This window comes from Pteropus alecto, unplaced genomic scaffold, assembly GCF_000325575.1.
Source record: "Pteropus alecto unplaced genomic scaffold, ASM32557v1 scaffold103, whole genome shotgun sequence".
NCBI classification, from domain to species: domain Eukaryota; kingdom Metazoa; phylum Chordata; class Mammalia; order Chiroptera; family Pteropodidae; genus Pteropus; species Pteropus alecto.
In genome coordinates this window covers 6,718,587-6,746,408 of record NW_006436288.1, presented here as the reverse complement: position 1 = coordinate 6,746,408, position 27,822 = coordinate 6,718,587, and the positions used below count along the sequence as shown (strand labels likewise).

At 36.0% G+C, this 27,822-nt stretch overlaps 1 protein-coding gene and 1 pseudogene across 2 annotated transcripts in view; both read left to right on the top strand.

The window, feature by feature from the left end:
• The window catches only part of GYS2 (glycogen synthase 2), a 42,783-nt gene extending 21,598 nt beyond the window's left edge, over positions 1–21,185 (top strand). For both annotated transcript variants that reach the window (XM_006912674.2, XM_015589989.2), the window contains 11 exons: positions 448–565; positions 755–875; positions 3,708–3,814; positions 4,457–4,516; positions 5,429–5,507; positions 6,474–6,587; positions 11,502–11,628; positions 13,158–13,253; positions 14,144–14,307; positions 15,213–15,293; positions 17,383–21,185. In XM_006912674.2, coding sequence (XP_006912736.1) covers positions 448–565; positions 755–875; positions 3,708–3,814; positions 4,457–4,516; positions 5,429–5,507; positions 6,474–6,587; positions 11,502–11,628; positions 13,158–13,253; positions 14,144–14,307; positions 15,213–15,293; positions 17,383–17,604 — 1,289 coding nt within the window. In that variant the 3' untranslated portion in view covers positions 17,605–21,185. The remainder of the gene's footprint in view (positions 1–447; positions 566–754; positions 876–3,707; positions 3,815–4,456; positions 4,517–5,428; positions 5,508–6,473; positions 6,588–11,501; positions 11,629–13,157; positions 13,254–14,143; positions 14,308–15,212; positions 15,294–17,382) is intronic.
• On the top strand, positions 5,741–5,878 carry LOC112480388 (annotated as a pseudogene).
• Positions 21,186–27,822: the final 6,637 nt, after the last annotated feature.

Below are 27,822 nucleotides of genomic sequence, written 5' to 3'. Positions count from 1 at the left end.
CAGGAAGGCTGACTGCATGGATTCTAATACTTACGCTTGTGTTCTCGATTCCTTAACAACTCAAGGGCTCAGTTTCTGCCTCTGAAAATGCAGATAAAGAGTCTCTACTCCACTGATGGTTGCAAATGAGTTACATTGTAAAGCACTTAGAACAGTGCCTGGTTCACAGTAAACAATCAATAAATTAAAATTACAGTAATCATTATTGTTGCTATTAATTAGACTGTTTCATTATAGCAGTCATTGAACATTATTTTGGTCATGTATTCCTGGTTTCTTATTTCAATAATTCATTGTGAAGTTTTAAAATTTTTCAATTCTATGATCATTAGAGATTAGAAATGTTAATAAACATCTAACTTTATAGATTTAAATACATTATTTTTCTACAATGGTACCCTTTCTCAAAAGAGGATTTTCATGATAATTTTATTTTTGCTTTTCCAGATGTAATTACTCCAAATGGCTTGAACGTTAAGAAATTTTCAGCAGTACATGAATTTCAAAATCTACATGCAATGTACAAAGCCAGGATTCAAGATTTTGTTCGAGGTCATTTCTATGGGTATGCTTTTCTTTATTTAAAATAAAATTGGCATGTGACTTTAGGGATCTCTTGGTATAGAGAAAACAGGATTGTTATAGTAAATGTTTATCTTTCTCAGTCCCTTTTATACTTTAACAGAATTCACGTGTCCATTCTGTTGCTGTTGCTGTATTTCATTTGAAACTGTTTTGTTTTGTTTTGTTTTAGTCATCTGGACTTTGATCTTGAAAAGACTTTGTTCTTTTTCATTGCTGGGAGGTATGAGTTTTCAAATAAAGGAGCTGACATCTTCCTAGAATCCTTATCCAGGCTAAATTTCTTGCTGAGGGTAAGAGAACTCTAAGATGCAATGCCATGCTTTTATAGGAGGACTTTTTTTCTGTGGGAAGTATAGAACTTTCTGGCTTCTTAAATAGCATCCAAGAGCATATATGTTTTTGAAGATTGAAAATGACAATCTTATTCTAAAAATTATTATGATCTTGCAATTTACATATTAGTCTTGCATTGTTCACTTGTATATTCACTTGTCTATGTCATCAGGTATTTTTTTTGACAGCCACAAGCTTATCACATTATATGCTGTTTTAAAATGACATATGAGTTTGTAACCACTTGAAAGAGAAATCAAACAAATGGAGAATAAAATATTACCATTTTAAAAACCAGTAAAGATATTAATTGAGGATATGGCTTGGATATATGACAATAATAGGCTTCCCGAAACTGAATCTTGTCATTAGACTTATATATAATCACAGACAGCTCTGGACATCACCATCCTCCCACAACCAAAGCAAATCTTCAGAAGAACATGGTTCCAGGCTGACAGCCAAGCAGTTGCTCTCTATAGAACGAGGCAGACACACACAAACTGTTTATCCCCCAACTCGCCAGCCATACCTCCTCCCCTAGACTGAGAGTCTTGAACTGTGGAACTAGGAGATAACCTACCACAAGGAAACATGAAGGAAGGTAAAGGAGGTTCCCACTCTCAATAACGTGGGGTCATTTTTTTGCTCAGGAAGGTTGGACTTAAAATAGGTCCCTAACTAATCAAGCAAAAACAAGAGACAAACAACAACAACAACAACAACAACAACAACAAACCCAAACCTGTGCCAATAGAAGCAACTATAGACAATAGTAGCATGTCAAGCTATTGATTAAAGTTATTGGCTTATATTATAATCTAATCACATAAAAATATAGACTAAATAACAGTAACTCACAGGAAACCAGTGTAAAATTTAGTCTCATTGCAATATTGAGACAATCTAAACTTTCCTGAGCTCTGTACTGCTCTCCAATAAATTTTTATTTCTTGGACATAGATTTATTTTTTTCTTAGAGCAGACATTGTAGCAAGTATATTAGAAAATTTACATATATCACATTAATAAGAAATACATTAATAAAAACCCAAGTCTACAAAATAGGATTGAAGACCTGAAAGATTATTCCAGAATAAGCTGAAATAATCTTATTATAACATAAATCTGTTATTTAAATCTTATTTTAAGTAACATAGCTTCTTTAACAGCAGATAAGTGTATATTTTCTAGAATTTTATTTAATTGAAGTCATGAGGTGTTTACTCTTTTTCCTCCTGGGTACCCGCATGGAGCATATTCATTTTGAGATTCATCTTCGGTGCTTATATGAGTTGTTCATTCTTTTTATATTGCTGAGAAGAAGTGGGATATCTTGTATATATACCACTGTTTGTTTATCCATTCATCTGTTTGTGGGTATTTGTGTTGTTTGCAGTTTTGAGTTGTTGCAAATAAAACTGTTACTTACATTTTGATGCAAAAAAAAAAAAAAAAAAGACAAAGATTTTCCCTTTGAGATGTGCAGGCTCTCTTTGAAGGCTTTGCCTCCTGGCAAGTCAGCTGGGCTCTGGTAGGAATGGCACTTAAAAATACTATGTTATTTAAACCTTGTTTCATCACATTTCATAGTATGTATCTATTCAACAAGCTTTATAGATGGACTCAAAACTATATCAAACATGTATCATGTTTATGGACATTCTTCAGTTTATCCATACATTTATTAAGTATTCACTTCGTTTTTCGATGTGAAGAAAAAGTTAATTATAGTTCTTGGAGAAATGAAAAGAAAGCATTCTCTTTCCATGTGATATATTTGTTCTTTAATAGCACATTGGCTCCTCCGAGAGTGAGTTTCTTATTCTATGACTTCTGTAGACTTTTGAATAGATTGTCAGGCCCTAGAGTGCAGAGAACACAGATTAGATGGTAAAGTGTTCCACACTCAGGAGATACATGAGTATTCATCTGCTCACAGTTTTAAGTGAGTTTATGCTTTCTTTTCCATAGCTATTTGATATATCATTTCCTTCTGAGAGAAGCTTGGCCAATGGTACTTGTAGGAAGAGGAAAAAGAAAACCATAGATTTTTAGAGTAAAAAAACCCCACCAGTTTGAATCCCAGCTTTGCCAATAATCTGTTATACAAAGTCAGACTCCTTCCTGTTTTGAACCTCTCTTTCTACATTAGTAAAACAAGGAGAGTGATATCTATAGTGTACAGTTATTACAAAGATAGGGTTAAATTATGCATTCAAAGTACCCAGTACACTGTCTGTCACACCAAAAGTGCTACACACATGCTACTTTCTTTACTTTAGGTCTAAAAAATTAAAATGTAATATCATAACATTTTACAGAAGAAAGTAAATAATCCATTGTGCCAATCAATGTGTATAAGCTAGGAAAAAAATTAGAATAAACCAAAACTAAATCCTCATTAACTTTCCAATCCAAAAATTTAAAGAATGAATTTTGGCCTTGTGAAGTTAGCTCACATTTATGTTACCTTTTTTAACCACTGAAAAGCACAGTGATATCAATATCAAGGCTATATATTTTAGGTGATTGATGTTATGAAAATATTTTATGTCTGAATTTTTAAATTATTACTTGATAAACCTCTATTGAAAGCCCAATTTATATTAAAACTTCTAAAAGAGCCTCAGTATAGTGGGTGTAATTTCTCTGTGAGTCATAAAAAGTACTGTTTTTATCTAAAGGCATTTTAAAACACTATCTTTTCAAAGTTTAAGGTCCATTTGTCACACATTTTATTTTATCTTTGGTCATTGACTCTGTTGTGTGTTCTGATCTCTCGTTAGGTGCATAAAAGTGACGTCACAGTGGTGGTGTTTTTCATTATGCCTGCCCAGACAAATAATTTCAATGTGGAAACCCTGAAAGGCCAGGCAGTACGAAAACAGCTATGGTAATCTCATGTCTTGAGAATGTTCTTGAACAATAAGTGTAAAGGGATTTTTTATGTGTGTGATTTGTGTTATATCTCCTTGAACTATTTTTTTTTCCCCTTAAGATTATTATGGCACAAATACTACCTGGTTCTCTCCTCACTGGGCTACTACGTTGGATTATATAATGCCTATAAAACTGCCACTATAAAAATTTTGGAACAAGCTACCGTGGAATGATAAAGCCTCTGTAAAAATCGTTGAAGATGGGTTGAATTAAAAAAAAAATTATTGTGGAAATATAAAAACATATGGCAAAGTAAAGAAATTATTTACTAATAATATGGCCTCCTACATGCCCATAGCCCAGATTCAATAATTATCAACACACTCCCAATCTTGTTACGTCTCTACCTCTACCTTCCAGCCCTCTGCCCTCTTCTGAATATCATCAAGCAAAAAAAATGTTAAGCTCTGTAGGCTGGTCAGAGTGTTCTGCTGCCTCAGCTCTGGAGATTTTAACTCGAAATGAGTTGGCAAATAGGAAAATAATTGAAGAGGCAATACAAAAGTATACACTGACAAAACAACAGCTTTGTTATGAAAAATAAAGATTTTAAAATGTGACTCTTTTTAAATTATAAATCTTTCTGTTTACACAGGGACACTGCACATTCAGTGAAGGAAAAGTTTGGAAAGAAACTCTATGATGCATTATTAAGGTAGGTGCTTTGAATACTTAACACATCAAACATTTGGGATGTCACTATTCAAACAGCAATTTAGATACTATAATGTATTTATTTTGTTTCAAACATAAAGGAATTACTAACCTTTGAAGATGTGCTGTATCATTTGAGCAGGTGTTCTTTCATCCTTCATCTGAGAAATACTTATAAACAGGTTATACAGTAAGAAAGTATTTATGTATTAAGATAGATTCTAATTTAATGGGAATCTCATTGGGGTTACTATGCCAAATAGAAGCTGAGGGAGAGGTCATGAGAGTTTAAGTCTAAATATATATTGACTTAATATATATTAAATACATACTTATGTATATATTAAATTAACATATTTATTAATTAACATTAATTAATGTCAACATGTATTTACTTAATAAATAATAAACTATGTATTTTAATAAATAATAAAATAAATAAAATATATACATGTATAAATAATAAAATCTAAATAATGAAATCAAATTAAATGTATTATAAAATAATAATATATAAAATATATGGATTTTGCTATGATCCGAAGAGAAAGCTGTGTTGTTTCCTGACCCGGTGACAGGTGAGCATCATTTCTTTTTATCAGTAAAAATATCAACTTATAAATGGACAAGGTACATCACTTTGGAACACAGTACTAAGGAGCAGGCAAAATATAATGATAGTATCCCCCTGATGGTCAACATCAATGTTTTAAAAAAATTTTTTCAATTTTCTTTTACACTATCAAATGTGTTCTTTTATCATGCTTATTTACACTTTAGAAATTTGTCTGTGAACTTCATTAGGAAATTGTTTGCTTTACATTTATTTTTAAACTGATTAGAACAGTGATATATAGAAAGAATGAAATTAGTGCCAGTTATTTTTATTTTTATTATTAATGTTTCCCCACAGAGGAGAAATTCCTGACATGAACAATATTTTGGATCGAGATGATCTAACAATTATGAAAAGAGCCATCTTTTCAACTCAGGTAATAAAACAGTGCCTACCACTTCTCATAATTGTTAAACTCAGTTTAGGTCAACATTTTAAATTATTGAAATGGGCTAATTTGGGAAACTTTTAAACCCAAAAGCTAGAAAGTCTTTCTTATATAGTCACCTAAATGACAACTTTGTATGTTCTCTTTTATGAGTGCTTTTTAGAGCTCCTTTTAAAAATCACATGGAACTTGTTTTCATATCCAATTAAAAAATTCATTCAATATTTACCTGGCTGGGGAAATATGGTCACAAAGGTGGTTTTCTCAAGGTGAGGCTCACCCTGATCTCTGCGATATCCCTAAATGTGGGAAATTCCCACATAATTTGTGGTAAAAGAGGACTGCATTTGCACCCTCCCTGGACACACACACACACACACACACACACACACACACTCATTTGGAACCAATATATCCAATTGAAAAACTTTGTATATTGCAATGACAACAAAAACGTAAAATTTTCAAAAAACATAGAATTTTGAGTGCCATAGAGAAAAGGTGACTTGTTTCTCAGTCAAGTAGAATTATTGCTAAGAAGGAAAGATAAGTGTTCTTTAGGCATACTCCAAAATCTTGTCATAATAGTGGAGACATTAGGCACCAGAGGATAGCCCCTGGATGTCTCAAAGGATCCAGAAGATTAGCTCATCTTGAGTCAAGATTTCAGGACACTCTATTCCAAATAAGTCCCAGAAGCAGGCAAGAAGTCTTGGCCTTTCATATAATGGTTGCAGGTAAAAAAACAAAAGTATCATGTGTTCACAATATCTGAAGAAAGTCCTTCAACCCCATTATCCTCCTCTGAAACACATAAAACTTATTCATCATCATTAGTGTCATCTCAAAAGACTTAAGGCAAAAAGGTTGGATGACGTGTCGCCAGTGACCTATTGTTGAAATTAGTCAAGCATTAATTCTTTCCACAATTGACATTTTCTTCTATTACTTCAGCGACAGTCTTTACCTCCAGTGACAACTCACAACATGATTGATGACTCCACTGATCCCATCCTCAGCACCATAAGACGGATCGGACTTTTCAACGGCCGCACAGATAGAGTCAAGGTAGAACTAATCATTTATGTGGGTCACTTCAAAATAAAATAGAATATATTTATTGAGAATGTATTAGAAGCCTCCTTTAATTGTTTTAACATCTACCGAAAACATTTTTTATATTTCTAAAGAAAATGAATTGCCTTGGGTAAGACTGTGGCTGGAAGGTCTCTTGAAATTGAAAGCTTTGAACAAAATTTGCTTTGCTGATCTAATGAACAAGAACTTTATTAAACATTTTCATACGCCTGTGTCTTTGTTAATGTTATCTTCTCTTTCTGAAATACACTTATCTCAGCCATTCTAACTATTCTTTTGGGATCCAACCTAAGAGTAATCTCTTCTTTGCATTTTTTCTTAATATACATTTATCTACTGCAGACAGAACAATTGTTTCCTTATCTGCATTCCCAAGATACTTTATATCTATTACAATTATAGGAATTATCACATTGAATTATATATATATATTTAATTTATGTGCCCATTTCTCCAGAAAGACTATGAGTCCTTTGAAGCAGCAATCATGTGTCGTATATATTTTATTTTCTCCATTTTCATCCTCCGAGAAGCAGATACCAAGACAGGATTTGACAGAAAAACACTTATTGGTGGTAGAGCCTGTGAGGGATAAAGAGATTGAAAGCACGAGCAGGCAGGGAGGTGCAGTCAGACTCTGTGAAGAGAGCAGGAAGGAAAGATGTGGTAAGGCGAGTCACAGACTGCAGCCCTGTTCTAAAATAGTCTCAGCCCCTCCCCCTTTTTTTCCCCACAGAAAGGCAAATGTAATTAACAGAAAGCTAGAATTCATAAAAATGAACAAATACATGAAAAATATACACACATAGCACTATATAGTGACTCAAAAGGGAATTGACCAAGACCACTCAACATAGCTTGTTAGTTAGCTAAAAAAAAAAACCTACTAGTGTGCTCATGCATCCCCAAAAACAATAACAAAAAAAAGCCCAGCAGGTAAATAATTTTCAACAGCTAACACAAATTCAGTATTATTTTACAATGCCTCCTTTCTTAATACAAAAGATGCCCTTGTGCGCGTGTGTCTTTTCTCACTATAATAACATATCGGTGTTACTACATACGTTTTCTTCTATTTAACCTTTTCTTTACGTTTTACCTTCACATGTAAATCCCACCTTCTACCTACCTACCAAAACAGTTTCAAGTTGGCAGGCAGATGGCTGCATTGTTCTATGAGTACTGGGATACAATGGTTTTAATAAGGATTATTGTTAATAGGGACAGGGATTCCCAATGAAAAGTTGCCCATTAAAAGAATCACTCATTTAGAAGATGTGGGTTGGCACTAGTACCCATCTCTGCTCGTCCCATAGGCCAGGAGCAGCTACTGTGGTGGATCTAGAGCATAGGCAGTTGGGCCTGTCAGACAAGATCTCCGGGCCAAAATCTCTTGAAGGAAATCTGAGCAGCAAATTTAAGACTGCCACATCTCTGAAGAAGATAAGATACCAAGTCCTTAAAGACTGTACTCTAACTGGTTGCCTTTAAATCTCTGAATTTTATAAAATTCAGTTTATAAAGTTACTTAATCTGCCTAGAAGTAGACTTCTCAAAATGGTGATGGAATAGGCCCACACTCACAGAATTGTGAGGATTTAAAGAGTCATAGATGCTGCATTTATGTACATAGCATATTATTGGTAGTTAATAACGTTTAGAAGAGAGGTATGATCAGGGTTTGGTGAGAGTAGAAGATGGAAGATATGTCTTTGACTGCAGGATTTGATCAAATGTTTTATTAAAAAGATGACATGTTAGCTAGATCTTGGTCAATGAGCAAGAGTTTTCATACAAATAACAGGAGGGAGGGCTCACCACACAAAAGAAGAAGTAGATAAAAAGGTACAAAAATATAATAGCACATGACTCATGTATAGTGAATGGAAAAGGAAGTTTATCTCATACAAAGTATATTTATGCAGTTAAATTATATTTTGAGATATTCATTTATTATCATAAAGTAAACACACTCACACACAAAAGAAATAAAAGAATAACTTCTCCTAATGATATACATTCAAAGCACTGAGATGAATTTGGTTAATTTGAAATTAGATATTTTGTTTTATTAACAATATCCTCTAAAAGCTTGACACTAACTCAAGGCCTGTGCTAAGATAACTATTTGATTGCCTGTCTATATTTGATTCCCTGTATATTTATAGAAACCCATAGAGTGGTTCTTAATTCTCAGAGTGGATTGACAAGGTTTTTATATAAATGTGACCATTTGATTCAGGAAATGCTGCAGATTATTTTGATCTTGAATTTTTCTTCTATCCTGCCTGAGCAGTGTATTATAGTGAGAAAAGGCTAGGCTACAGATTTTGGGTTTAGAACCTGTCTTGCCCTTCTGTTAAAATAATTAACTTCCTGGGACCTTACTTCTGTCCAAGGATAAATACAGTCAATCAAGTTGTGTGTGTGTGTGTGTGTGTGTGTGTTTTATTGTTGTTTATTTGTTTTCCTACTGACCCAGGGCCTTCTTTGAGCCAGGTGCTCTAGTAGAGGCTTTTGTATACAAGATCTTATTTAATCCTCCCTATAACCTTGGGCTGACCTCTAATATTCTTTCTCTGCCCTGGGCTTCTGAAGTTGGCTGTTTTAGGGCCCAGACAGCTGTTTTCTTATTTTAGTTGTGCAATCATTCTGTTTGGCTGGGAACAAAACAAATGAGCCATGGTGTTTTCATGTTCCAGAATGGACATTGAAGAGTACAAATTTTCCTAAATGTGGAAATGCCAAAGTAGGCACAATGCCTTTAAAACCCCACTTTCCTGATATTTGCCAAGAGAGTGTAATGCGCTGTCAATATGATGGTTGCCCCGACAGTCGGTGTCTGTATCTTTTGTCTCTTTTCCAAGTGCAGCTCTTTGTATGTAATAGGAACTCAAATTATGCTTTTGTTGAGAACTGCTATAGCAAAATACAAAGGACTAGGTGGCTTATAAACAATGGACATTTATTTCTCATAATTCTGTAAGCTGGGAAGTCCAAGATCAAGTTTCCAGTGTGGTTGAGTTCTGGTAAGGGCCCTCTTCCAAGTTCATAGATGGCGCCTTCTTGCTGTGTCCTCACATGGTGGAAGGCACTAGGGATCTCTCCGTCCTTTATAAGGCACTAATATATATATAATATGTAACTTATATTATACTTTAATATACTTACATTACATAGAGTATTATATAAACATATAATACTAATTATAATTATATATCATATTAAATATATATTGTATAGATAGCTCTATAATTATATATATAATCCCAATGCTTTTAAAATCAGATTTCATTTATTTTTAGTAAATGATATAGAGGGAAGCTGACAGATAACAATAGTTCAGTGAGACCTCTAATAAATAGGATTCATTCATCCAGGTAACCAGTTAAGCAGCTATTCTGTTCATGACTTTACAATTACAGTCATGCTCGGTTGTCTCTGCCTTTGCAGAACATTACAGGCAGTGCAGTCCCAGAACTGGCTCATACCAGTGCACAAGAGCCAATTGTTAATTTTCAATCGAAACTGTAAGTTGGTAATTAATACGAGATTTTCTCAAATATCAGCAAAAACATTATATGATAATTAATTGACTATATAGAATTTATAATAAGGAGTATTATATATTTTTAATACACTTTATTTTTTAGAGTAGTTCTTGGTTCACAGCAAAACTGAGCAGAAAGTACAGAGTCATAGACCATCTGTCCCATACGTGTACAACCTCCTCCATTATCAACATCCTGCCCCACGGTGATACATTTGTTATAATAGATGAACCTACATTGACACGTCATTATCACCAAAGATTCATGATTTACATTAGGGTTCACTCCTAGTCTTGTATAGTCTATACATTTTGATAAATATATAATAACATGTATCCACTGTTATAGTATGGTACAGAATAGTTCATTACCCTAAAAATCCTCTGTGCTCTATTCATTTCTCTTTTTCCCTGATACATAGTAACTGCTGATCTTTTTATAGTTTCTACAGTTTTGCATTTTCCAGAATGTCATAAAGTTGGAATTATACAGTATATGACCTTTTCAGATTGGCTTCTTTCACTTACTCATATGCATTTAAGTTTCCTCCATGTCTTTTCATGGCTTGATAGCTCATTTCTTTTTAGCCCTGAATAATATTCCATTGTCTGGATATACCACAGTTTATTTATCCATTCACCTACTAAAAGACATTTTGGTTGCTTCCAAGTTTTAATAATTATGAATAAAGCTGATATAAATATGTGTGTTTATATAAAAGCAGATTTTTGTGTGTACATTTTTTATTTGGAAATTGTATGCTATAATGGTATCCTTTATATCAGTAAGATTTATATTAAACTTATGTATAAATATATATTTATACTTTAGTTTTTCAGTTCTTGAACATTTACCAGCATATCACTGCTTACAGCCATGGTAAACACTTTTGCATTAATTCTGTGCGCAATGGGAAGCTATTAAAATATTTCGAGCAGGTGAATGGCTGGTATTTTTAAAGGTTCACTCTGGTTGTGTTGAGTAAGACTTTAGCAAATTAGAAGCAGTTAGAGAACCAAATAAAACTTTATTGCCAATAAAATCTTGGTTGGAAGATGTGGTTTAGCATGAGAACAAAAATGGCCCATGAACTCCCTAGCCTCCAACTTGGCCTTGGAAACTGAGGAAAAGTTAGTTCACAGAGTAGATACTTATGCAGAATGGAGAGAGGAGAAAAGAAGCACTCAGGCTTTTTTCTTTCTTATCTCTCTCTCTCTTTTCCTCTGAATCTAGAATACAAGGATTCTATAGTATTGAAATAACCAAATTGTAGGAAATTTTTTTGCTTAATTTCTTCTTTCTTTTCGTTCTCATTAGAATTTTCCTTTTTTAGGTTATTTTGCACCCAGAGTTCCTATCCTCCACCAGCCCCTTGTTACCTATGGATTATGAAGAGTTCGTCCGAGGTTGTCATCTTGGAGTATTTCCATCATACTATGAACCATGGGGTTATACCCCAGGTATGTGACATGTATGGATTGTGGAATGTTTAGAATTTTATTGCTATTTTATTTTATGCATGTGTGCATGATATTCAAAGTTGACATGTAATTTACTGTGGAATAGAGAAACACAAAATCAAAGCACAAGTGACTGAGGGTTGAAGACAATGTTGTATAACTTAACGGCAGACTTTTCGCCAAAACATCATTTTACAGGACAAAGTTAAACTTAACCCAAAATGATAGAGGAGATATAGCTAGTGTTTTAACATAAAGGTCAGCAAAGCTGTTATAAAAGATAAGTAGACAGAAAAAGAAATTTAATAAATACGCCATAGCGAATGAATCATTCTGTTTTAAATTAACTGGAGGAAGAGGCCACTCCTCACCTAATCTATAATTACAGAAATAATGAAACCTCTGGTGGTTTAAGTTTGGTGTTAGCATATGAGATAACAAATTTTTTTTTAAAGAATAATCATTTCATGTGGTACTAACTCTAAATCACTCCAGTAAGTATTTGTTAAAGTGTGTGTTTTGTGTTTTGAGAAAACCCAATGAATATAAGCATTTATTTCATTAAATTCACTGAGTGGACACATAGTGAGCATACATGGGCACCTGACATTTTACTAAATGCGTGTTAATAAGAGTATTTAACAAAAATAAGGATCTGTTATGTTCTATAGAATTGTAGACAAAATTTTGTAATATACATAAATTTTTCTAGGGAGGAGTTCTAAAGTTTTATTAGATTCTCAAATGGGTCAATAATCCCAATTTACCTTCCTTTCTTCCAATGCCCCCCCTCCCAAAAAATAGGAAATTACTTGCAGAGCAGGACAAAAGGCCACTGTTTAAATTGTATTACTTCATGGGTAATGGGGAAATTGGTTTTTTTTTCCTCCCCCAACTGCACTAGTCAACCAAAAGTTATTTCATAATCAAATAGAAATTCCTTGCTAAAAATGCAGATATCCTCGAGAGTGGTAATGTTTCTTCAGACATATCTGATAGTTTCTGAAAAACAGGTTTTGTCTAAAATGTGAGAGAGGTTTGAAAGAGACCATGGGGTTCACTGAGCACCTGAGAACGTGGAAGAGATTTATGCCAAGGGGGATTTCTATGATGGGAGGAGCTGGTCATTACCAAACCATTGGCCTACTCTGTAAACTTGCCAAATACTTAGAGACGTAAGCTTAGAATGGAGCGCAAAACCAGCGGGAATGACAGTATAGAGTAGCAGTTTCCAGCAAGAGCTCTGGAGCTGGGAGCCCAGCTTCAAACCCAGCCCCCTCCCCGCCCCGCCCCCAACCTTTCCCCTGACTTTATGAAGTTGGGCAACCTATTTCGCTTTTCGGCACCTCAGGGAGATAATAATAGCCTCACTTTACAGGATTGTTGAGAAGATTAAAGGAGTAAACACGTGAAGAGCTTAGTACTGTGCCTGGCACAAAGTAAACATTGCTGTTACTAGATAGGGAGGGGCTTTTTTCTCTGCATGCGTAACAGGAAATAGAAGCAAGCCTTTGTCTGTCCTCTGGCAGCTGAATGCACTGTGATGGGCATCCCCAGTGTGACAACAAACCTCTCTGGCTTTGGCTGTTTCATGCAGGAGCACGTGGCTGATCCTACTGCCTATGGTGAGGTTTTTCATCATTATTCCAACCCAGGGAGAAGTGACCTTTAACCAAACAAAGCATAGGGTCTTTAGACCTAACTCTAAAGCTCTCTTGATTAAACTAATGTTTATACTTATCTAACAAAAAATAGATTTGATCACATGGTCTACAGGAAAGATAAGAATGCTATTAATATTAAATATATTGCCCAAAAGACAAACTGCAAAAGAAGTGCTAAACTTGGATAAACCTTCTCTTTACCTTTTTTCCCCTGAACTGGTTTGGCCTTCTAATACTTAAAAGTGATATTACAATAACCAAGGCCTTAGAGTACGTATATTGGTCAACATAATTATTTAAAAAGTTTGTGCCAAGTTAGCAAATTCACTTACATTATTTAAGATGGCAGGAGAATCTGCATATCTCTATGTCTGTGTTGCCTAGCAGCAAGAAAAGTTTGAATGGGCTGGATTCTCTGCCTACACATTTTAATTCCCTGGTCTTTTGCAATTGTTCTGTCACTGTTCTCTTTCCTCAGGTTAGAGCTGTGGTTCTCAGCCTTGGCTGCATGCTGGGAACACTGGGGAGCTTAAAAAAGACTGACACCCAGGTCTTACCCCAGAGATTCTGGTTAGTGAGTGGCCCCCGGATGAGGGGATTACTGATCCAGGGTATCCATACACTGTCAGATTTTTTTTAAAGTAAGATCTATTTTGTTAGCTGTGTGTTGTTGACCTTTGTAAACCATAGAAGAAATACAACTTTGGAACAGAAAAGACAAATCAAAGGCAATAAGGGAGTTAGGAAGTAGATACTGCATGCAGTCTAGCTTAGAACCTGAGGACTAGGAGAAAAAATGCCCTAAGGTTAGCCTTACTTTTTACTTGTGCTTTGGCTTTTGTGTCCCTCAGGTATTTACATCGTTGACAGGCGGTTCCGTTCTCCTGATGATTCTTGCAATCAGTTGACTCAGTTTCTCTATGGATTTTGCAAACAGTCACGCCGCCAAAGAATTATCCAGAGAAACCGCACTGAGAGGCTCTCAGATCTTCTGGACTGGAGATACTTAGGCAGAGTAAGCAAGTTTGTGGTCAACACAGAGGACCACTTTAGAAATCCCACTGGACTACAAAAGTATTGATTCTAGTCATAATCTGTAAAGTCAACTCAGTATCATAATTGTTAAAATCTCAGTGATGTTGTTACATACTTTTTTTACTTAATATGAATTTGCAAAGTCCTAAGTCCAATTCTTTACATTTAGTCTGAGCCCATAACAGCAAGTTCATCAGGATCTAGCACTAAAATTACTAGTTATTCTATTTTCATTTCTTAACTTGATGCGTTACGGGTATACAGAAATGTTTCATGAGGATGAGGAAAACATCAAGAGAAAAGTCTCTACTTAGTTTCATTCTAAGAAATAGTGTGATCTTATTCTTCCATTACAGAGAGTAGTAGGAATAATATTACTTTTCAAAATGACTAGTGCAGAAGAAAATATCTTCTTTCATGCAGTAGGTTTATAAATACCCAGATGTTCATATATCTTAGCACTGGATAATTTAATAAAAAAGAAGCTGACTTTGCCTTCACATAATGAATCTGCTTAGATACTGCTAAACTCCCCCAGACAAATGATAGATGTTGTCATTTGCTGTCTTTCTATACACACTAGTCTTAGTACTTAGCAGTTTTTATTTAAAAAACTACTGTTTTCAGTCACCTTAGCACTCAATTCAGAGTTCAGTAAGGCCAGTATGGCTTTTCCCTCCAATTTTTGTATTTCTTTACCTAGTCATTGAAAAATAATAAAACTATAAACTGTCTTTTTCCACCAGATTCTCAAACTTAGGATGAATAAAATCTGCCACTTTCTAAAAAAATATATTTCATAACTAGGAGAATAATATTTTATAGAACTTGGTTATCAAAGCATATGAATCTTTTTTTAACCCATGCATTGGCCTTCTATCATAGTATTACCAGCACGCCAGGCACTTGACATTAAGCAGAGCCTTTCCAGATAAATTCTATATGGAACCTACATCACCGCCATCGGTAAATATTTTATATATTGTTTTTTGTTGTTGTTTCGAAAGCTAAATTTATTTGTGATAAATCCGAACAATACTTTTTAATTAGAAAGTAGCTAAGTACACAAACTATTATACGTTTTCATAGTGTCACATCAAAGCAAAGAATAGAGGAACTGACAAATCAGGCCAACTCAAAGCCCTCGATTCAGAGTTAGGCTCATGTATAAGATGAGCAGACAGTCAGCTAATTCATGTCATGGAGAAGCACCTCCATATCAGAACTCTCTCTGCCTTAGTGCTTGAAACTACTCCATTAGATATCCATTTTTTTGAGAATTGCTCAAAAATAAAGTGGCCTGCTCTAACAGGAAGTTATTTGGTATCTAAGAAAGTGTTTAAACATAGGATGACGACTTGCCAAGACTAATATAGAGTGAATCCAAACACCACAGAAGGAATTGGACAAAATGAGCATTTATGTTCCATTCAGCAGTGCCCACCAAGGAGCCTTCTGAAGTCCAGCTAGACATTATATTCTTGAGACTAGCATAGGCCATTTGTCATCAGAATCAATTAAAGGGATTCAGACAGGAAAAGCAGCTTGAAGCAGAGCAGCATTGGGCATCTCTCTTTAATGGCATTGTCCTTACAGCAGTCTAGTAGTGCTAAACCTCTTTGCCCTCTTATCAGGTGACAGCGTAGGTACAAGAAGGTAAGACCCATACCATTGGGTATGAGATAGCTTCTATGACTCAGAGGAGCCAATAGTTCATGTAAATCTCCACAGACATCTTCCATAGTTGCCCAGAAATATGCTCAGTTACAACAGTCGTCAAATTCAGGGATTCCCCCAAACTATAGATCCTCATTTAGTATTTATACATTCTCTAAGTTCAGATATAATTTCCCAGGCAGGGGTCACTTTTAGCATACATAATTTTGCCTAATAATACAACTTATATTCCACCTATCAGCTGTCCAGGAGAACAGGCCTAGAAAGTTAACCCAGTGTAAAATTTGCCCATTGAGAAGATGAAAGGGTTTTGTAAATCTCTCAATCTATAAATTCCACTCCCATGTTCATAATTCTGAGTTAATTGCTTAGTTTATTTAGAGACAGACACTCCACTTGAAGATAGCTCAGCTGTATTCATCTAATAAGCTAATTATTCAACTGTTAAGTATTGAGCATGTGCTCTGAGCCAGGACTCAGCTCTTTTTCTGTGTTGCTTTCAGGTAGAGTACCTTAACCTCGAAATGACTGTACAAGTATGACATAATAATTATGTATAAATATGATTGAAATACAGAGTGGCAAATACTGTAACAATTTTATACATTTGTCTCCCCATTTCAAGCATGTGCCCTCCTAGAGGGCAAGGATCGTGTTTTTCATCTGTTTCCTCAGTGCCATTATCATGCCTGACCTATAGTTGGTGCTTAGTATGTGTTTAACAAATATGTTATCTCAATGAATTTTAGGTAAAAGGGCAATTTGATTAAAACCTAGTGGTATCTTCTCATTAACTAAAATAAAAGTAGCTGGTGGAATTTCAGGGTCAGCTAAGTGGTCTGGCTTCCAGGATTCTTTCTAATAGTGGCTGTCTATCATATGCCTAGGCAGCCAATGTCCTGCCATTTCACTGAGCAAATCTAAAAGATGACATGGAGACTGATGCTATCAGCAGTGTAACATAGTAGTTGAAATTAAAGGTTCTGGAGTGATCACTACCCCAGTACAAATCTTTGCTCTACCACTTATGTACTGTGTGACCTTGGGCAAATCATTTGGCCTCTCTAACCCTCAATTTTCTTCTGTAAATGGGAAAAGCAAATTTATTGGAGTGTCATTACAAAGATTAAATAAGATAACATATAGATAGTTATCTGGCATATATCAATGCTTAATAAAAATAAAGCTATTTATTTCATGAATCCCTCTTGAGCTTGTTGGTACCAGAGTCAAAATAAATCAAAATCAATAGCCCCTGAACAGACCACAAAAAATATCCAATTATGTTTTTTATTAAATGCACATGTAAAGTGTTCACATCATTGGAAAATCAAGAAGTCATCATAATAATGTTGTGTCTTATATTTGTCTTTGGCAGACAGAAGGATTTAAATATCCCAGGCCCTCCTCAGTACCACCTTCTCCTTCAGGGTCTCAGGTCTCCAGTCCTCAGAGCAGTGATGTGGAAGATGAAGATGAGGATGAGAGATATGATGAAGAAGAGGAGGCAGAAAGGGATCGGTTGAATATCAAGTCACCATTTCCTTTGGGTCATGTTCCTCATGGCAAGAAAAAGCTTCATGGTGAATACAAGAACTGAATTCCACATTGTTGAACAGAACTAATTTAGTGAGAACAGAGTAAGAATGATTATTTAAGGAAATGAAAATGCCATAAATTCCACTTTCTTTTAAGTGTCACAGTGGGATTTCTTCTGTGCCTAAAAAGTGGAGATTAAATTGAGTAGCAATTTTATAATTTATAATAAAATCCAAGTTATTTTCTTCAACTCCTTTTCCCCAGTAAACTTAGGCAGGAGGAAGAGTGTTAATTAAAGGAGGAAGGCAGAAAGTATTTTTAAAATGGTTAATTTAAGCAATAAGAATTTCCGTTAACTCGTCTATTTTCAAATTATCATCACCATAATCCTTTGCTTGGTATTTATACAGCTTCTATACCTACCAAACAAGTCTCCCATTCTCACCCCAAAGGATCTTGTTCTTAGCCATGGATGTGTACTTCATACATATTTTAAATAACTTGGTCTTTATTTTCATTTTCCACACGAGTCAGAAATATTAATTTATATCTAGCTTTGCAGGCGATCAAAATCCATAAGAAAATAGCCAACCTAAATCCAGATCTTGAGATATATTAGTGCATATTTACAAGATTACTTCTCAAATGAATGACAGGAAGATGTTAGCATCAGCACTGTACCATTTGACTATAATATTTTTTTTTTGGTTTAAAAGGAAAGTCTTTTTGAAAAATTGGTCAGTCTTCCACAGATGATAAATTGTTAAATCCAAAATGAATAAATATATCAATATTTAAATATTTAACCTTCACTAATAATGCCGTCTTTAAAATTCTTTTAGTCATTTAAATAAGACAACATCTGTAAAGCACCTGCTATGTAATAATGCCTTATGAAGGACATTTAAAATTATCTTTTAAAAAAGATAACAAAAAGAAAATTTAGAGTCTACTTTATAGAAAGGACAGTGTCTCTAACACATTCATGATGTGATTAAAGACATTATCGAATGATTGTAATTCAGCATTTTCATGTTTTAAGTGTAATTAAATCTAAATTTGCGGGAAAAAAAAAATCCACACTCTTGGATTGCTTTTTTCACAACTGAGTATTATTACATTTAGATCATAGTGAATACCTTGGTTGGCATATCAGTTGACCTAGGTCAGTAGAGGCTCTAGAAAAGTTTTGGTCTTTTCAGTGCTGGATCGTTGATGGCAACAAAGGAAGAGTACAATAACCGTGTGTCAGATGGTTCAAGACCAGTGAAAAACTGTAATCCAGCTCTCCTATTGCCCCATTTTTAGAAAAAAGTAGAATGGTGGATACAAGCAACAAATCAGGGCAAAATGGAAGATGGTTGCAAGCTCACCTGATTCAGGAAGAAGGGAAATAAATTTCGTAAAGCCCAACCCTTGAAAAGTACCCTATGGATACCAATTAACTTAGTGTCTGCAGGGTAGTTTGGACAGCTTTACATTGAAGATTTGTATTATAATACATTCTTTTGCTGATGTGCCGGAAAGATCTCATGATAAAAAGGGGTTTCACTGTTATAATAACCATGAAAATGTATCCCTGGTACTGTGACACGCTGTGTTCAAATGATACTGTTGATTGGTAATTAATGGGGTCATTGTTATTGAAAACATGAGCTATACAATAAAATATCTTCATAATATAAAACTTTAAAATTTAAATGCTCTTTTGAAAACAAATAAAATCATAGTTTTCTGATAGAAATGACTACAAATGACAGTATGCATAGGAATTAACTAATTTGCAAACATCTGGTTTTGAGTGGCATGTGTAGGAGTCAGAGTTTCTACCTTTCACTCAATCCTTTATTCAGATAGCTGCTACACTTGACTCCATCCCCTTGCCTCAGTTATTTATTTGTCCCTTCCCCAAGATTTGAGAAAGCCCGGTGAAAAGTGACAAATAGGATTGTTAGATGACTCTAGCACAGTGCCTTATATACAGTAGTTGTATTTACTGGGAGAAATAAAGGTACAAAAAAATGATACTTTTAAAAACATAAGCATAAGATGGAGGACAGGAACTATAGAAAATAGTTTGTGTGTGCTTGACCAGCTGACAGCAAGACTTTTTTTTATGCATTGTGCCATACTTCCTTCCATGGTAAGAGTTGGGGTTAACAAAGCTAGTTTTACATATACAGATGAGAATATAAAATACAAGTGCTACGTTAATAGTTTTCCAGGGCATAAGAGGGACTGGTCAGGTGTATACTGGGGAGGTTCAAAGAGGCTTCATAAGATGAGCTCAACTTTCTATGAATTAACGTGAAAGATACACGTTATAAGGATCAAATCAAATTAGAAATGAACTCTTCCTGGAAGAACTTATAGTCCAGAAGGAGGAGACCAACAGGTTACATCCCAACTCCCCTTTCTCCTGAAGCTGAAGTAAACTAATAGAACTCAAGGTTGATAAGATATAAAATTTTATTTCTCATGACCAGGTAAAGCAGAAATATGAATTGGAGGCTGACTGTAACATCAGGGCCTCTTCACCTTCTCTTCTCTCACGATCTCAGTGGTGCTGTGGGAAGAGAGGAGGCTCCCAATGGGGAAACCCAGGGAAATAAAGAGTAACTGAGAACCCACACTGGAAGTAATATATATAACTAATGCCACTGATAGCCACAAGGGAAGTAGGATATAGAAGCCAAGAGGGGAAGAGCAACTGGAACTGTGCTAAAAATGGTGGCAAGTCCAGTCTGGAGGCGGGGGTATTCTAGTACATGGATATGCACTAGCGGAAGACAGTTCCCAATTTTAAAATGCAAGCCATATAAATGAAAATTTTGATCATTTGTTCATTTCAGTTTTGAAACAGATAAAAATAAAGAGAATTGCAAAGACACCCTGAATTAGAAAGTTATGGCAAATGGCATTGGGGCCTTTATGTAATAACAGTTAATAGGCACATCTGTACAGCAGAAGAAAATTCAAGGAATTCAAGTACTTATATTACTTGGAGCTGATTATTATTTTCACAGCTATTGGTCATTTAGACAGCTTTTAAAAACTCTGTTTTATTGTGAAATACTTGAGATTGTTCTAGTTTGCTGTAGGAAGAATGACTTCATAAGATAGATTTTAAAAGTGTTCTGGGGAATAGACACAATATTTAAATAACCAATATATACAAGTCTATGTCAGATGAGTAAATAATTCTCAATAAATTGGATATATGCACTGTCTAGAAAATCCTTTAGAATCAAATCATAATTAATGACAGATGTCTATTATAATGCCATATAGATTTTTTTAATGCTAGAACATTTTTTGGCAGAAATCAATGTTGCATTAACTTGAACAGAATTTCATTATCCAATTATGAATCAAAATACAAACAAATCTTACAAACAGGGTTTTGATTACTTAACACAGTAAAACTGTGATTCCAAGTTACAGAGACATTCACGTAACAGTATTCTTTAGTTATTGAATAATGGCTATATACTGATGACAATAAGAATTAACAATACTTTCTACTTATGACATTTATCAATAACAACTTTCGATAATTATTAATTAACATGATGGTCATATTGTAATTACAAATACATTATTATGCTTGTACAATATGTGTGTGTATGTGCATGTATTTCATAGCATTGAACCCAAATTGACTTCTAAAAAGAGAAAATTAGGCATATTACCATGCACTTACATTATCAGAGTGCTTTTATGTATCATTTTCACATCAAATAAATCCTAGAGTTCTTGCCAATTAGAATAAGCAGTCTTTGAGTCTGTTTAACCATGGAAAATGGGTTACTTCTAAAAAAACATTTGTTCTTTTTGCCCAGTGTAGGAGCAGAATGTGTCTCCATCTGCTTATTTCCTAGTAACTTTTAGATCCATGTTTCTAAACTATATTCAGGGAGCTCCCCAAAGAGCAAAAAGGGAAGCTCCCAACTATGGAACCTGTCACTGGCTCTAGCCTCACCAAGGGTGCCCCCTCTCAGCACAGGCCTTCTTCCCAGACATCCTTTCTCACCTTCCTTCATTGTAACTTACCTCTCCTGGATGAACTACTGAGAGCATCACACTCTGCTCTTTCCCAGTGTGCCATGTGTCCCCCCTCACCCTCTTTGGAGGTGGGAAAAGGGGGAAACAGAGAGGGAAATTCACTGCTGAGTGAGACAATGCAAGCAGGCAACACAATGAAAAGAAAAGAATTATTAGAACAAGATGGGTATTTGTTGTAAGAATATTTTAAAGAGTCTTCAGCCTTATACTCATAAGTGCTCTAAAAAAATTCGAGAAGAAGACACAAGGTGATCTAAACAGGAGCTAAAACAATAATAAAAAAAAAAAGGCAATGATGTTCTCGGCTAAAAACTCTAGATTACTTTTGCTTCTGGAAGAATAAAAGTAGCTGTGCATGTTCCTAAGATTACTAATGAAGTGAAAAGGGTCCACAGGTTTTATTCACATGGTTTATATCTTCAGCAAGAACAGAACTGTAATTGAATACAAATTGATAAATTTTCATCAGTTTATCAGATTGCCTTTCAGGAATCTGGTTTGATCAGTTTTCTTTTCCAGCTGTAAGAAAAAAAAAATTACATAAAATAAACACACTTTCTGTATTTTAAAAGAAGAAAAGATAAGATGAAGAGAACCTCAGGAAATAAACATTTAGTCTCCTAAATTAGGCTAACTCATGCACTCTGCTACTGAAAACCCCCCGAAATTTGGTTTGGATTGATTTGGTTTTAATATTTTTCCCCCCAGCTTGAGACATATCAGAGAACTCACATTTCACTTATGATTCTCCATAATGAATGAAACTATAACATAGTATGTTTGGTAGAAATCTGAAAAGGCCACATGTCTTGCTCTAAGTATACCTCATGTCTAAAACACCCACCATTAGAACCATTGGCTTGGACCAAGGTTCTTTCTCTGTATTTCCTGTTAAAAGCCATCTTACTTGGGAAACATGACATAGAAATGCATTTGCACATAGTCTCTTATTAGATGAGCTAGACGTCTGGGGAGGAAATGAGACAGAAAGAAGGGACCCTTTTCTGTGGGACAAGATTGCGAAATTTTAGAGCATGAAGTTTCATTTCTGGGGCCAGGTCAGCTAAGGAGTCAGATGATAACAGGTTCCTGGGACTCCAAAAATGGGTAGAAAAGCTCTCCCTTCCCATTCTATCTCACGGTCCTTTCTGGCTCTGCACATCTTCCCAGCAATCAAATCTAAAACTTCACTGTGGATCCATCTTTACCAGTGCTTTCCTCCTACTGACTTTGACAACCATAAGTGTGCCAAATATTGAATTTAGAAACGATCATCTTGGATGCAGCATCCTCTACCCTTTATCTATTTTTCATCTTTTTACTGCAAATATTCTGCTTTCTCTTTACTCTGCAGTTAACTTTCTTGTCCCCAATTCCCTATAAATAAGGTTTCAGAAGGGGCACGGGAACAACATATCATATCCCTGGGAAAGGGTTAAGTGGCTTCTTGTGAATCACTTTCAAAGAACCCTTCTAGCCAACACCATCTTCCTCTTCCCTTGATTTCTGTATTCTTACTAACCGTTCTGTTATAGTTCATGCTTATAATCACTCCTTTCTTGAAACTTTCCATCCTTGACTTCTGAATATGTTATTATTCTGGTTTTCCTCTTACATTCCTGATTGCTGCTTTTAATGTTACTTACTGATATGTTCCCTCATTCCTTACTGATATGTTCCCTCATATCCCTTGAACTTTGGGCATTCTCCAAGGCAAATCTTTTATTATCTGAGGCCTAGGAAGGATTTCCATTTTCATGGTTTCAGCCTTGATTAACTGAATTTCCAGTTGTTCCCAAACCTAACTGATTATCTGAATAATTTGGGAGAACTTCTTAAGAATAGATTCTCAGGCCTCACTCAAGTAGTACAGAAGCAGAATCTCTGAATCTAAGGCCAAGAAATCTACATTTTTCAGTAAGTGTTCCAGTTAACTCTGATGGAACCAGTTCATAGATGGTCAGTAGAAAACCACTGAAGTGTACATCTTTATTCACTGGACTGTCTGTGTCATTGCAAACTGAACCTTAATTATATCCATAGAAATTTTCATTCCTTATCAGTATCACATTTTATACTCTCACACACAACTTTAAAAAATGTGCTGGACTCTAGATTCTCTTTTATACTGTTAGTGAATAGTTACCCCATGTTATATTCTTCCTTCCAGGATACTTCAGATGCCTCTCCATCCATTCCCACTGACTGACTGTACCTCATCACTTCACTATGCTCCTTCAAGTTCCTCACTGATTCCCATCTCTAGCCTTTCCTCTTGAGAAGTGGCATGGTGTAACTGAAAGAGCTATAGAGTCACACAGACCTGAGTTAAAATCCCAATGTCACTTCTTACTATATGACCTTAGGAAAGTAAACAACATCTCTCAAAGATTCAATTTTCTGAGCTGTAAAGATTAGCTCTAATCTGGAAAGGTTAATATCTGACACACAGGAGATGTTCCCATATAGCTATTGTTATTGCTCTTATTGTCGTTCTATGTGTCATAATCAGACTCATCTTCCTTCACTAGGCAACTCTCTGCTGAAAATCCAAAAGGTATCTTATTGATTCTCAGATAAACCGTAAGTTATCTTCTGTTCTTCATCTCAGTTCTAGTATGTACCTCCTATATGATAGGGGGCAAGTTACTTTATCTGTGCCTCTATTTCGTCATCCATAAAGTATGTATAACAACAGTGTTTACTTCCCTGGGTTACTGTGAGGATTAAATGTATTAATCCGTATCAAGCGCTTAGAATAGTGCCTGACCTAGTGCATTCCAGTAAGCTGTCAGTTATTATTAGCTAGAGTAGTAGAAATGATAGTAATAGTCATCGTAGCTCTATCCTAACCACTACCCTTACATTCTGGTCTTCCACTGACTGATCACCCTGTCTTTTCACTGTAAAGGCCATTCTCCTTCTTGTTTTTGCTTATCTGCGTTCTCCTCTGCTACCTCAGGGCCTGGCACCTAGCATGCATAAATGTACATTTACTGAACTAAGTATTATAATTCCCTCTCCTTGCCCAAGTCAGCACCAGCCTTGCTCTAAGTTCAGAAGACCCCTTTATCCCATTTTCTTACATTTGCCTCTTATAGGTATTTTTTCACAACAAAGCCATAGCTTAAAGCCAGAAAGTGCCTTCTGCTTTCTTCCCCTCCCCCACAAGTGCTGTCCAATACTAGGCACAGAGCACGTATGCTTTCTCCATTAGCACAAGTGTCAGAGCACTGGGCCAGCAGCTTGTGCTTTGATCACTGGACCACTCACTGTACCTTTTATACATTTTATATATACATTTTAACATTTAAATTATGTAACAAATATGGCATCATTATAATTTTTGAGAGGAAAAAGTCTAGGTCTATTTATTATGCTTTGATGACTTCTATTGTTAATAGTAATAAAACTTATATTCCTTGTTCATTTGGCTCTTAGCAACCCTGCACATAGATATCATTATTATTCCGTTTTACCAACTGATACTAAGGCTCAGGGTCATCCAGCTAGTAAAGCAGCTGAGCCGGAATTTGAACTCAGTCCTATTATATATTCCAAAGCTCTGGGCAATTGGTTAGCAAGATGCCTTAATTCAACCAGTAGTTTTAGTGCTACATGGATAGAGTATCTCTGTTTGAAGACAATATTCGATTACACATAATACTGGTTTAGAAAAATCTGTCTAGTGTAGTGAAAATTACACAGGCTTAAAATCAAAACTGGTTCATATCTATTAGAGTGAACCATATGAAACTGCTGTGTGTGTAAGTAAAAAATCAGTGACTTTCAGCAATTTCATTTGGCTCATACTTGAATAGTGAGCAATTTGCAATTATTTAAAACTCTTTGGCTTCGATTTTTTTCAACTACAAAATAATGAAGTTGGACTTCGTGTTTTTCAGTTCTAGAGTTCTAAGAGAAATAAAAGTTACAATAGGCTATGGATTGTGGAATTCATATGAATTCCCCAGTTTCACCAGGAAATGGTTTTATGTTTTCAGGACTCACTCTAATGAGAAATATACTGGTCTTTAAATATTCTGTGAATTTCTGGGGTGGGGAAACCTGTTAATTATTTTTTAAAATCTGAATAATAAATAAATAAAGGCAACTTTGTTGTCCTCAACACAGAATCCCAAAAGTAATCAAAGGTTCTCTGTCCTACAGTTGAAAGACATCACTATACTTGTACCTTCTTGTGGTTTCTGCAAGGCAGCCAAGAGCAGAGCTATTGCCTCTGGAAGAGTCAGAAGTAGTCGGGGATTTGGGCTTCGTCTTTCTGGTGAAACAAAAATGCATGCAGATTCTATTAGTGTTTAAATATTCATATAGATACATTCTATTTTAGTATTCTATAATACCTGAAAACCCTCCATGAAATAGATTTTTGATTCCACAGCGAAGGGCCCCTACAGAGAAAACCAATTTTTATAAATTGAAACATTTCACACTTCCTATGGATATTAACTACAACTGGTTGTGTGTTAGCGGGTATGGAAGAGAATTTAAACTATATATTACACAGAATTTTATGACAGCAAGGAAGATTAAGATAAAGAGCTTATGAGAAATTTCCTCCTTTTGAGTTTAATAGGGATGTCTGGGCAGAAAGTTTTAAAAGTGATCCTGCTTGGAGCCTGTATTAATCTCCTCTTTCATTCCTTCCAAAGCAGTTTGAGATAATAATCTACATTCTTAGCCACATGTAAGGCAATTATTTGACTGAAGGAATATCTGCTAAATATTCAAAATGATTTCAAATCTAAGTTGACAACATGAACCATGATTTTAAAATCGGGAACAACCAATGCGGGAAAATATACTGTGCCCTCATAAAGTAAAAAAGTTTAATTACACACCCAGTTTGAAGAAGGTAAACAAAATTTAAAGACCTACTATGTGCTCAGCAGTTTGCCATTTTTCAAAATAAGTATACTTTTTACTTTTACCATTTCGATCTTTACATTTTATCAAAATTAATTGTATTGTTTATTTGTTTGTTTTTTAATGCAGTGCCATGGAAAAGTTTATCATGAAAAATAACAGTCCCGGGCCCCATTCTTTATGGCCTCCATTTATTAACTATTTCTGGTTTTGAATCTTTCGATAGCTCTTTCTAGTAATGTAATAGAAGCATACGTTTGAAGTTTCTAGGTAAATCGCTATTTTATTAATAATAACAGTGTTTAAGTTGAAACTGTGAAGGTCCTGCCACAATCCAAGAGGTACATTTTGGGGGCAGTTGCATAGCTCTTCCTACCCCTTCTTATCGCAGGGAGTCGAACCCCAAGCCCTGGAGAACTCCTCGAGTATCTCTCTGCACACCGTGTGGCCGGAGGGCCATCTGAGCTGCTGCGACCGAGTCAAACGTGGGGAAGTCGCACCCTAGCTTCCGCCGCCCCTGCCACCATTATAGAGGAGCGTCGCGAGCCCCAGCTTCCGGCTCGCTGCCTACTGGGGCTCGCCCGGGCTGGCTGTCCGGTGGCGTCTGCGCCGCGTCCTGCGCGGTGTGGGGGACGCCTTCGCCCGGTGCCTTCGCCCTGCCGCTCGGTCCACTCTAAGTCGCCGGACTGGCCCCATCACCCCCTCGGTTACTCACCCGGCGGCGGCCGGTCGGAGAGGTCCTTTCTCCTACTCTGGTCGGAGATGAAGCGGCGCCCCTCTGCAAAGGGGGACACAGGGCTCAGTGCCTGCCCGACCAGGGACAATCGGAGTTAAACGGCAGCCGCTCCGCGCAGCCTCCGGGCGAGGAAGAGGGGACACGGCGGTGGCGGCAGCCGGAGGTGCCGGGTCAGCGTCCGCCCTGAGCTGCCGGGTTTGGGGCTCTCGACGCGCAAACCCGGGCTGAGCCAGGCACTTACGAAGAGACCAGAAGGAGGGTCTCCCGCCCAAGGCCGTGAGTGGGCTTTTGGGGCTTTGGAGCCGTAGTCTGGTTCACCAGCCAGCGCGATGTTTCCCTAGTAGCCCTAGAGTCGTCCTTTGTGCAAAGGCCAGCAACTCTCCAGTTTAGGATGCAGGATTTCTAATCAGACAGAGTCTTCCCTTTCCACCCTCCCCACCTCCCGACCCCCACCCGCCGTACTGTCCCTTTTTCTTCATTAACTGAGACCAGGATGACCTCGACCTCGATTATTTAAGGGAGCAAACTCGGTATTATTTTCTCCACACAGCTCTCCATCTACCTTATGAATTCATGCCCCCGCCCCCAAGG